The sequence below is a fragment of the Cryptomeria japonica genome, chromosome 10 (genome assembly GCF_030272615.1).
Source record: "Cryptomeria japonica chromosome 10, Sugi_1.0, whole genome shotgun sequence".
In the NCBI taxonomy this organism is placed as follows: Eukaryota; Viridiplantae; Streptophyta; class Pinopsida; order Cupressales; family Cupressaceae; genus Cryptomeria; species Cryptomeria japonica.
The window spans coordinates 913,412,510-913,425,056 of record NC_081414.1 but is presented as its reverse complement, the minus strand read 5'-3'; the positions used below and the strand labels follow the sequence as shown (position 1 = coordinate 913,425,056).

General features: G+C 35.8%; 1 protein-coding gene across 1 annotated transcript; it reads left to right on the top strand.

Moving 5' to 3' along the window:
- Positions 1 to 2,894: 2,894 nt before the first annotated feature.
- On the top strand, positions 2,895 to 4,969 carry LOC131061720 (uncharacterized). The gene is made up of 5 exons (XM_057995532.1): positions 2,895 to 3,405; positions 4,000 to 4,235; positions 4,332 to 4,478; positions 4,589 to 4,606; positions 4,715 to 4,969. The coding sequence occupies exons 1-5, from the start codon at positions 2,895 to 2,897 to the stop codon at positions 4,967 to 4,969; spliced, it is 1,167 nt and encodes a 388-aa protein (XP_057851515.1).
- Positions 4,970 to 12,547: the final 7,578 nt, after the last annotated feature.

Sequence of the window (12,547 nt, the reverse complement as noted above, 5' to 3'; positions counted from 1 at the left end):
TTTCGGAGATTTGTAACCGGTCGAGGATGGTTGCAAATGGAAGAGATTCGCTATGCAGTTGATATCCGGAAGATTGCATGCCTATCTGAGTATCCGGTGATGAATTCTTGAGAAGCGGGGTATCTGGAAAGCTTTTAGGGTTGTGCATTTATTACAATTTAAACTTAGGTTTTTGGTAAATAAAAAAGCATTTCAATCAGTCATTCTTCACATTGTGAACGAAGAGTAAGAGACGAAGAGCAAGGCGAATGAAATAGAGGAGTGATAACCAAGCTTGAAGCAATCAATCAATGAATCCTAGCATCCAGTTGAATTTGAGAAGGTAATTATTCGTGCTCGAACTATTTTTCATACCCTAATTTCAAAATGGCATCTGCATCTGGTGTTGCAACTCCATTGGTGGTTGAGATTACTGAGACAACAAGGCCCGTATTCAAGCGATATCCATTCAAATCCATTGAAGATGATCCAGAAGGTGCATTTTCCTCTGTACCATATGGTGTGCTACATAATGAAGATATTAGGGCATATATCCATTGTAACATCGAGGAGCTTGGAAATGTGAACATGCTATCACTATATACCAAGCATATGATGGATGGAATGGGGAATCTGAAGCCCAAATTCAAATCATTGCAGGACAAGGGTTTTATCCAATTTTTTCATTTTCCGATGTTTGATGAACCTGAATGGGTAAGATATATCCTGAGTCGAATCCACAATGAGTTTGTATAGCTAGACAAGCAAGTCATTCAAGCGGTAACCTATTTGAATGCAACCGGTGAGATCCCCGATCTGAAGAAAGTTCAGAACACAACAATGAATGCGGTTACAGAATCCCAACATGACAGTAGGTCGATGACAATTAGCGATATCATAGAGAACGATGTGAGATTTGTCTCAATGGTAACGGGATATAAGGTGTATCAGTCTAGTAGATAGAATTTAGTATCTGACACTGCTATATTTGCAGCTTATCTAATGCTAAAGGAAGACAAAAAGTATGATCTATGTGGAGTACTTCTCAGTGAGCTAATGGGAAACCTGAAGAAGATAAAACAAGATAAGAAACTTTGGTTCTTTGATTGTCTGTGTAGACACCCAAATTCATTCGCTTAATTAAATGAATACAACATTTATTTGATTATTTAACCATTGATCGACAATTAATTAAATTACCCTAACCCTCTTCTATTAATTAAAAATAATTATTCAATTTATTTGATTTAATTCATTAAACCATGTCTTGACAATTAATTAAATAATTAAAGTATATTTGTTTAATTAACCCCTCTCCACATTTAAATAAATCAACATTTATTTAAAATCCCTAAAATCCTATCTCTCACATTTAAATATTTATTTAAATCCCTAAAACCCTCACCCAGTTGCACTTTCTAGAAAATGCAAGTTGCACACTAACCCTTCTTCTAGACTCTTCTAACCCCTTCCTATTTGCCTAATTACCCCTTAAAAAATTGCATGTTCCTTAAGAAAAGGTCACTTCTCAAAAATATGCAAAGTCTTCATAAAGCATTAAAAACTTTATTTCTTCAACAAGATAACCTCCAAAGTCTTCCAAACTTGTAAGGCTATTACATAACCATTAATGGTTAACTCAACCTTGACCCTTGGTTAGAGACTTTGTCTCTAAACTTAACCATTCCATTTAACTCATGGGTCTCTTCAATCATTCATTGCTTTGACGATGGTTATACTTTAACCCTTGCACAAGAGTTTATCCTTTGGATAAAAGCTTTATCCACTAACCTAACCCTAACCAAACCACCTAGGGTAACCTTCATGTCTCAAGTAATAAATGTTTTTTCCCTTTCCTCTCAAACCTTCCCTTGTTGACACGTGTCAACATGTGATTGGCTTGAATGGGAGCACGTGGATTGAGGATCACCACTTCCTCAAGCAATCCCAACCCTTCCTCAATCAACTCAATCTCAACCCTTCATTTGCCCATTTCATCTATAAATAGAGCTCATTCCTTCATTATTGGGACAGATACACACACATAGGACTTATCTATGCATTATCATTGTTATTTAGAATTTGAGTGTTTTGGTAGGAAGCCCTTTTGTATTATGCTTTAGCCTTTCCACTAGTTGGAATTACTATTTAGCCTCGAATACTTCATTTGCATCCTTATTTAACACTTGACACAATCTACCATCTCCCATCCTCCATTTGACATCCATTTTGTGCTAAGTGCTCAAACTGAGGGCATACATCAAATAGAAGCGGGATCTTGGAGAGGAGGAGGACAAGGAAGAGACATGGCATAGGGAGCATCATGGAGAAGTTCATTTTGTTTTGTTCATTTCCTAGCTAGCTTCTTGTTTAACTTATCTTTCTTGATATGTTTTGAAAGGGTTTGAGTTCATTATGTTTGTGGTTGAGCATGTTATTTAGATGAACTCATATTGGTTTTCCACTAATCCTCGTTTTCATTGCATCAGTCTATTTATAACTTTATTTCTTGAATGAAATCCCTGGAATAGGAAGAGTTCAATGGGCTAATGATAAACTGGTGGCAGTCCAAATCAAGGGAGGTTTGCAGGGATCGGGTGATATTGTAGCACCAAAAACTGCTTTGTGGGGTTACTTTAAATCATTTCAAGCGATGATGCAAAGCAGAGAGGATTCTGAAAGATATTGTTGAAAAATATGAAAAAACAATTTGCTTTATAGTTGACAAGGATCAATGTCATATGGAGGCAGTTGAGCCTAGAACTGTTTGGTTCATTCCCATGGGGTATGAGGTGGATGCAAATAGACTTGATGCATATGCTCAACACCTATTGAATCAACTGGTGGATGAGAAGGAGGAAAGGTTCAGTACATATAAAGAGAAAGATCTTGGCTTGCATAAGGAATTTACTGAAATGGCTAGAAAGAGAAAAGTCAGAAAGGATGTTGAAGAGCTTGCTGAACAAATGGGTATTTCAAAAGAGGTTGTGCAGAGGGCTAGGGAGCAAAACATACTGAAGAAGGAAGATATGGTAAAGCCTAAGAAGGCAAAACTGGTCTCCACTCCTCCGAAGCAATCAAAGCCAAGGCAATCTCAGTCTACACCTACCTCTGGTGTTCAAAAGCCTATTCCTTCACCCAAGCCTCAAGCCAAGTCAACCAGTGGAGCTAAGAAAAGGAAGAAGGAGAAATCTCAAAGAGAATATGTTGCAGCCACTGCTGAGGATGTTGAAAATGAATCTGACGAAATGGTGAAAGAGGTAAAGAAGACAACTACCTATGCCAGAGTAGTGAAGAAGCCTCAATTCGATGGAGCCCAGCCTACCAAGAAGTCAAAATCAGAAGTTGAGCAATCTGGTAGAGCCAGAGCGAGCAAGAAGCAAAATTCAAAATCGGATGAAGCTCTGAAATCCATAAAAGTTGAAGGTACATATGATGTTGTGCCCCCAATGACTCTAAAATAAATAATTGATGAAGTACTTAAGGATGGTAACTTGAAGAATCTACCTATATACTATGAAAATTTTGATGATAAAGATCAAAGAGCTATAGAAGAAGCAGTTGTTCAGTACATGGATGTTTATAGTAAAGCATTAATATAATTATCATCCATGATACCCAAAAGCATGTATGACATTTTGGATGCAAGGAGGCATATAGCACGTTTAGAGGATCAAATAATAAAGGAGCATGTATTAGTAAACTTATCCTTTATCATTTCTAAAACTGAAGCCATTAGATTGTTAAAGCTTGCTAAGGAAAGATTCTGAAGTAAGAAGAGAGTCAATAAACTTATGCTCGGCAAAATAGATGAGGTGACTAAGGAGATCGAAACAATTTTGAGACAATTTTTGATAGATCAGAGTTATGATGTGAATCCAACACATGATGACACTCAACTGAGAGAGAAATCACAGGATACATCTATTTCGGAAGTGCATGCAGTCGTTCTTGATAAGAAAAAAGATTAATCATCTCAGAACATCATTCTGGAGGGACAATCAAATGAACAAACCACAGTTGTAGATGATTCTGATAATGCTAATGATAATAACTCCAATGAAGTTGTACAGGACCCTCCGGTGGTAGAAGTTGTTTTGGAAAAGGCGGTTGAGGAGTCAATTGATGGGGAAAAGGGAAAAGATGATGCAGAGAAGGGTGAGGATGATGGTAAAGATGCAAGTGCAGAGGTAGCAGGAAAGGAGAAAGGAGAGGACAAGGATGATCAGGCTCCAGTAACAATGGCAAGAGACACTGTAGCTAACAAAGGAAAATAGATTGCTACTGATTCTGATGATTTTGGTCAAGGGCGTGTTGATTTGAGTTCCTTATCTCTTATTCAAGCATTGAAGCTAGAAAATCTTGCACAAGCTAAAGCTAGTGAGGACTTACTTAAGTCACATAACGCAGACAAAGAGTTAATAACATTGGCAGTAGATGTATTGGAGAAAATTTTGCCATCTTTCAAACCGGACTTAGCAAATAATCCATCTGGTAAGGTTAAAAGTATGTTGAATGTTGTAGAATCTCATTTTGAATCTTTGGAGAAGGTAGCAAATGTTAGAGCTTGAATTAGTTTAATGTTATGAGATTGAAAACATTTTTGAAGATGATTGAGAATCATAAGGTAAGTTTAGTAACTGCTATGAAGGGTATTCAAGATGCATTAGATGAAGGTGGTCATATATACAAGTCATGTCTAATTTTGCCTAATTTTACTATAGACATTGATTAGAAAATAAGAGAATGTGAAGGCCAGCTTGCTAGCATATCTCATTCATATGCACCTCAGTCAATCACGGCCAGTAATTTTGAACCACAAGTTTTGAGTATATTGGATAAGATTAAGAGTTTAAATCAAGAGAAGGGTAGAATTTTGGATAGAGTAGGAGAAGTGAGGAGTCTTATCACTCCCCGAATAGATTCTCTGATGAGTAGCATGCAAGATGCTAAGGATACTTTGAATCAGAGTGTTCTAGCAGACAAATAGGGAGCAGACTTGGCAAATAATCCATCTGGTAAGCTTAAAAGTATGTTGAATGTTGTAGAATCTCATTTTGAATCTTTGGAGAAGGTAGCAAATGTTAGAGCTTGAATTAGTTTAATGTTATGAGATTGAAAACATTTTTGAAGATGATTGAGGATCATAAGGTAAGCTTAGTAACTACTATGAAGGGTATTCAAGATGCATTAGATGAAGGTGGTCATATATACAAGTCATGTCTAATTTTGCCTAATTTTACTATAGACATTGATTAGAAAATAAGAGAATGTGAAGGCCAGCTTGCTAGCATATCTCATTCATATGCACCTCAGTCAATCACGGCCAGTAATTTTGAACCACAAGTTTTGAGTATATTGGATAAGATTAAGAGTTTAAATCAAGAGAAGGGTAGAATTTTGGATAGAGTAGGAGAAGTGAGGAGTCTTATCACTCCCCGAATAGATTCTCTGATGAGTAGCATGCAAGATGCTAAGGATACTTTGAATCAGAGTGTTCTAGCAGACAAATAGGGAGCAGAGATGCTTGCATATCTTTTCAATGGGATGATCAATATTTTGGAGAGTTTGAAGAGGGCATGGGATAACCACTTGTTGTCCCTAAGGACAATTTTTGCAAATATTTTCATTTTTTTGTGAGCAACTGTACATATCCTTGTATATAAGTTTTGACAGATTCCTATATTTGGCATTGCTATCAAAGGGGGAGAGAGCAAAGTGAAAAATGGTGCAAATTCTCGGGGGGGCTTGTAGATTCTTGGTGAGTTTGGAATTTTGGATTTTTGCAATCTTGAGTGTACAGTTCATTTTTCACAGTGTTGGCATCAATGCCAAAGGGGGAGATTGCTGGCAAGAGACACTTTTCTGGTGAAGATTGATGCTTAGGAGTTGTCATTGATGGCAACCCAATTCAGAAATCACATCCAGTGTATATAGATTTGATTTTCCGAAAGACATATTGTTCATAAGGCATAAGTCTAGAAGGTGGAACACAGTAACCGATGGAGCATGTGTACAATGTGCATATCTCGATTTTGATTGGGTAACTTTGGTTGTGGTGATAAAGACAAATGATTCGAGGTTCGAGGTAACTTATCTTGTGATCCTGATATCCAGTGTTGATTCATGAGCAAGATTGAAGGTCCGGTATCCGGTAATTCAGTTAGAACAGAGCTATTTTGATGTAATGTGTGGTGTGGAATTCTTGAGTTCATTTCGGTGATTGATTTCGTGTTCGAGGAGTTTGGGTCGACTTGTATGAAGCTTGTTATCATTTTTATTAGGTACGCATATGGATTTGTGGACGGATTGAGCCGACTTAAGCTTACACGTTTCATGTTGCGTGTTATGCAGTTTTGGAAGCCAACATGGAAAAATATTAATTTTGTTGGTGCGGGTATATAAGACCGATTCATTTGAGTATTTTGAGATATGAGAGAAGTGTAATAAGTCTTTGAGTGAATTTGCAAAGGTTGGTGAATGTGATTGAAGGTTTTGGTGCTCTGGTGTATGACAGTGCAGGAAAACAAAGCAGATAGACAAATCAGTTGCAGAAGTTAATCAAAGCCTAACCGAAACTACTTTTTAGCATATATAGATGTTATTCTTCAGTTCATTCATTATTGTAATCACATGTAAGCCAGTGAGCCTTCCTCCGAGTTGTAGCCCTTTTGTATTTGAACAGTGTGCCTAAATGCAAGTGCATTCCCCTTGTAATATTATCATACTTCTGGCCATAGCATAATAATATTGTGGGCTCAAATCCCACCGTGGCTTTTCCCTTTCCGGGTTTCCACATAAAAATCTTTGTGTTATGGTTGTGTGGTTGATTGCTTTATGTTTCTGCATTTTACCTTCATTCTTATGCATCAGGTGGTTTAAGAATCAGCTAAATAAATTTGTAAACTGCACAACACTGATTCCATGTAATCGGGGGTATAAATGACCTCTTACATTCCATGTGAGGGAAAACCTTGGTGGTGGTTCAACTACTATGAGGGGATTTACTAATGGATTCTATAAATGTGATTGAGATAATAGTTGTTATCTTCTCCTTAAGAAAAATATTAGGGGTTATACTAAAACATGTGCATTAGCTCTAATTGCAAACCTAATCGAAATTTGAGGCATCATAGGCTTCTAAGTTGTCTTAGATAGTCATCAAATGATAATATAAGGGCTCAAGAAGCATGAAACCAAGAGCTCACTTAAACTTGGTCAATTGTTGGATTCAAGTCCCAACAAGTGTGCCAAAGGCCATTAATCAATCTCATGCTTGATTAGAACAAATGTATCATGAATGACCAATGAACATGGAAAGACTACATGTGTGGAACATGACATACAAATAAATCTTTGGAATTACAAAGCTACCTACTTATCTATTCTATGTAAAACTATTTGAGTGGGAAAATGGAAAAAGGTGCTAGAAAACTAATAACATAAATAGAAAGGCTCAAATCAAATAGATTTCCTCTTTCAATCCAAACAATTCTTTGCAACTCACAATGCAATAATCAATAGAAATAATAGAGATATGCATTACACGAATTCATTCAAATAAACAATAATTAGAACTTGTAGAGCAACAACTTATTCTACTAATGTTTCTCAGAGTATTAAATAGACACATGCACTCACACACACGCACACGCACACACACACACACAATTTTAAGCACGTACTTAGGGTTCCCTTATTTGGTTTAAAAAAGGAATGAAAACTTGCTTCATACAAGGCTCAATAACTCATTTACATAAAACGAGTTTTGAACTAAAAATGAGCACATAGACCACTATAAATAACAAAAACACCCGATGTAGGAGACTCCCCTAACACACCCAAAACACATGCTTTGTTACACTAGATGTGGGTTACTCCACCCATTATCCATGCATAGCATAACAAAGAGGATAAAACAAATGTGCAAGAAATAACTTGTCTTCTATTTCTCAATAAAATGAAATACAAATTCATCAATTACAAAATATTAGCCACTTAGACTTTACAACTCTGCAAGTTGGAGCTACAAACTACTCTTCTACACTCCTCATTACTCATCTTTATCTCTGAAGAGAAGAACTCGATTCTGAATGCTTAACGACTAGCCTAAGCCTCACTTTTATAGCATTTGTGTGCCATTTGGAAATCCCACACCCCATCTTGGGCAACAACACGTGGCAATCAAGAAATGCAACACATAGCCAATAGATGACTCTTCAAATTTCCCAAGAGAGTGCCTAAGGTGGCGTTTCTTGAATTTTCCAGAGTGGGTGCCTAAAGAGGTATCTTTTCTCATTCTTCTTTGCAACCACAAAGACATGTGAAAGCTTGACCCTTCCACTTCTCGAATCCATGCCAAGATGGGGATTTTCTTGATTTTACATTAGAAATTATAGAAATATGTGCACCCCCCTATAAACTTTAGTGCATTGGGTAAACTTTTTAACATAACTGGTGACACTGGTGTGACACGTCCTCCAATACCATGTGGGCTGGGAGGAGACTAGACCTCATGACCTTGTGCTTTACCACTGGAAGCTCTCACCAATCGAGTTAGGCCTCCAGCCCTTTATTCACTTATCTTTCATTGAATTAAGAGCAAACATTATTGTTAATGATGCAAGATTGCCCTAGACCCTTGGATGATCCTATGTCAACACCTTATAGAAAAAGAAATTTATCCTTGAAAATCAAATTTGAAATCCTCAAGTCAATGGGAAGAACAATCTCTTATAAATTATAGTGCTCTGAATGCCCCTATCAATAGTTGGGATACCTTGGAGGGAGTGAAAGGTACCCTACTCAATGAGTTCTACCACCTAGCATTACATAGGACATCCCTAGTTAGGTTAATTGTTAACTATTGCATTAACCATGTTATTTTCTCGTCTCCTACCATTTTTTAGTGTGAATTGTCTAGATAATTATTGTTCAAAAGTTGTTTTTTAGTGTTTCACCACTTGTCATTTACCCAAGTCAATGGAAACAGCTTAGAATAACTTCTAACAACTCATGTATCCATTTCCCTCTTCTCATTTTAAAAGCATAATTCAATCAATCTCTCTTGGATACTCACTTGGCTCTCTTGCTCTCTTTTTCTCATGCACAACTCCTTGTAACTTGCTACAACACTCTCACAACAATCTCATATAACTCTCTTGGCTTTCTCAAGCCTGTCTAGTAGTATCCTTCTTATATCTTTGAGCATCTTGGGACTCATCACATCCTTTATCAAAACATTAATCTTTTTATCAAATCATTTATTTAGCATTTTATCTATCTATCTATTTGGCTACTATGGAGGTGGAAATACCAAAGCAGAGAATTGATCAAATGTGTTTTCCTCTTCTTTCTATGAGTAGTTTTCTTGAGGACACAAATGTATAGAGGTTTGCATTCACTTCGTTATTGTTCATTTCTTTTATTAAATCATTTTTATCTTGTCTAGTTTATTTCCTTGTAGTTTTGTTATCTAGCATGTGTTGTTGTGTTTCTCACTTATGAATTTTGTTGGTTAGATAAATCATAAGGTTCAGTCTTCTTCATTTATGTACGTTTTTTGTTCACAATCTATATGAAACGACAATGTTACATGCAGACATCTGCACATCGCGTTGGTGTCCTTTTGTCGAGACGCTTAAATTTAAACAGAAGACTCTCTATCATCTTTATCTTTTATTTCCATAGATATTAAATTATTTTCGTTATTCTATTTTTACATACTTCAACAATTTATTTATATTTAGGCACTTCAATTAATTAAATCTAATATCGATGTATGTAGTGAAATTGACTCTCAAAGGAACATAGTTTTCCTTTTAAGATGGTCACATTTCCTCCATTACACCTTGCAAAAAGATCTATTGACAATGAGTGAGGTTGTGGAGATTAGGGTATACCTATGAAACCAACTCCTCAACACCGATCTCCTGATCATATGGATGTATGACAATTTTTGCTTCAGCCTTCAAGAAACCCCATTGAGATCTCTCTCCATTGTATTTAGTCAGTCAAGAACGTCACATCATGGAATTAACAAATGACACGTGCATATTGATAGCACAATAGATAGCATAAATAGGTTGACAAGCCCCTTAAATGGGTTTTAAACTGTACAAATGAGCTTAAAACTGTAGGAAGAGTACACTTCCATGCATCCCATCACTATCTCAAGTATCAAGACACCAATAACATCACCAACATGGTTAACTAGAGCCATTGTAGCTAGATTTGAGCCCCTTCACCCTTATTCTATCCCCCACAACTATGGAAAGCCTTGTGAACAACAAGAGAACTTCTACAAAGAGCCTGATACTCAAACCATCGCCCATCCTCATTGACAACACAAATGAGAAGAGAACACTCAAATGCCTTTTGAATTCCATGAAACTTCACATTCTGCTCATTGACAAACAAGGACAAATTTGACAAAGACAAGTTCCCAAGTTTATGAAGAATTCGCCATGGCATTTTTCTTGTTTGTTGCAGCTGACTAGTTTGACCTTTGCAAGAAGTGGCAAAATCGTGAAACTTGGCTTTCGAATTGTTTATTACATCCACAACTTGGTTGGAGTTTAAACTCGATTACCCTACTTCACTCCAAACTATTCTACATTTGTAATTTAAGTTTCCAGCCACTATTATAACAATTGATTAACATGGTGCTTGACAACTTGTGCCCCTATTGACAACTTCTCTAAGACCTCCAAGATCCAAACAAATAATCCGATTTTGATATTAATTAAATGTTGCCCAACTTTCTTCATTTTTTTAACAAAAATAACCATATAAAAATAAATAAATAAAACAACATTTTATTTGAATGGCAAAGATAAACAAAAAGGCAACTTATTTTCAATTTGATGGTATATCTATTATGACGATATGAATAAGAATACGGCCATAGTATGCTTAAAATGGGTCCAAATGTATTTGATGAAAAGAAATTCAAAAAAATGATAAGAAACAGTATTTTAGCACCATATTTTATAGAACATGACTAATATTCATTGGGGATTGCGATCCAAATATAAACAAACTTTAAGTGCACTAGTATTCAAGGTATATAGCATTAGATATCAGCAGTTATCCGAAATTTGATCACAACCTTTGAGCTAATAAACCCACAGAAAGGACAAACTGGTATTATGCTTAACTTGTGGTCAAACTTTGGCCAAAATGATAAATTGGGCTGTCCTAGATGAAGAAAAATAGTAACTGTACCTGTTATAGGTAAGCTTCCAAAATTACAGATCATCTTCATGCACTATTTATGGTCTGATTTTTATAGTTTAGCTTCAAAATCTACCAGAGCCCATAACAAATTGTTCTTCTGGATCTCTTTCAGATAGTCTCACTTTTGTCTAACTAAAGTTTTGAAAATATGGTTGAAAGTTCATTTTTGGTTTCAGGGCAGAACAACTAATGTTGAAAAAAAGTTGTTAAAGAGTTATGTCTGAACTAAGATAAGCCTAGCCTGACAAGCAACCTTGAAAACCATAGTCAGGGTAATCATTATAGTCAACAACTATGCCTAACCAACTATTTATTTTCATATAGCATTTTAAGAATTAATTGCAGTCATTATTTGCTCAATAAAAAAATTGCAACTTAATTTCTTTGAGAATCTTGTAGTTACTGTTATATTGAATATGAAAATGGCACTCACATCATATTGTTATTTGGTTGCACCTATATAATCAACAACACGGTATGTGGAAACTTGATATTGGCCGTACACCATTTATTCTTGTTTATTTGTACATGATGGCTATATTTTATTCTCTATAGTTTTAGAAGGATGAGAAACCAGTCAATATAAATGAAATGAAACTATAATATAGAAATTATTAATGCATATATGATAAATGCAAGAAAATCAGTAGTAACAAAAATTCAAGAGATTTGAAAAAAAAAATTCCAAACTGTATGGATCCTTCAAGAAGTTATTATCACATGGTAAGCAAAGTCCACAATAATGAAAAGACCAGGTACAATTGGTTCACAGCTTTGATGTAGTCATCATCCATAAAAGACTTCATCTTATCCTTGAACCTTCTGTTATAGAATCTTATCCTACTCCATTGAGCTAGTCATTTAGCAACAACTTCCCAAAGAGTGAATGAGGGAATTAGCAGGGAGATAAATTTGTGTAGATTAACATATGTCATTTAGTGACAACCTCTACTGTTGTGACACAAGACACTCACACGGAACTCTGAACAAAGTGATAAATCGTAACATTGCCTGACAATTATTAGATGAGCCTGAAAAAATTGAAACAGAACTCTATTTACCATATAATTGAGCCCCAGAAAATGCATACCCCATTTCCTAAAAACTTAATCAAAGCACAGAGAAAATGTGTGCCTCAACAAGTTAAATCACACTGGGTATTGAGCACGAAGACAAACATTCATCCAATTATTCACTGCCAGCGCAACTTGTATAAGTTGTCTTAAAATTATTTTGATTTATTACGCAAGTGCATTGAATAAGTCCAAAGCATCTTTCTCAAGAACAAAAAGGGAGAGCAGTTTGCATTTTTTATGACCTGTTAGCTGAA

What these genes read in the sequence shown, in the direction of transcription:
- LOC131061720 (XM_057995532.1), top strand. Translation starts at nt 2,895, where the DNA reads ATGGCTAGAAAGAGAAAAGTCAGAAAGGATGTTGAAGAGCTTGCTGAA. An exon ending in GAAATCCATAAAAGTTGAAG is followed by an intron (nt 3,406 to 3,999) that starts GTACATATGATG and finishes AACAAACCACAG; the next exon opens with TTGTAGATGATTCTGATAAT. An exon ending in TAACAATGGCAAGAGACACT is followed by an intron (nt 4,236 to 4,331) that starts GTAGCTAACAAA and finishes CAAGCATTGAAG; the next exon opens with CTAGAAAATCTTGCACAAGC.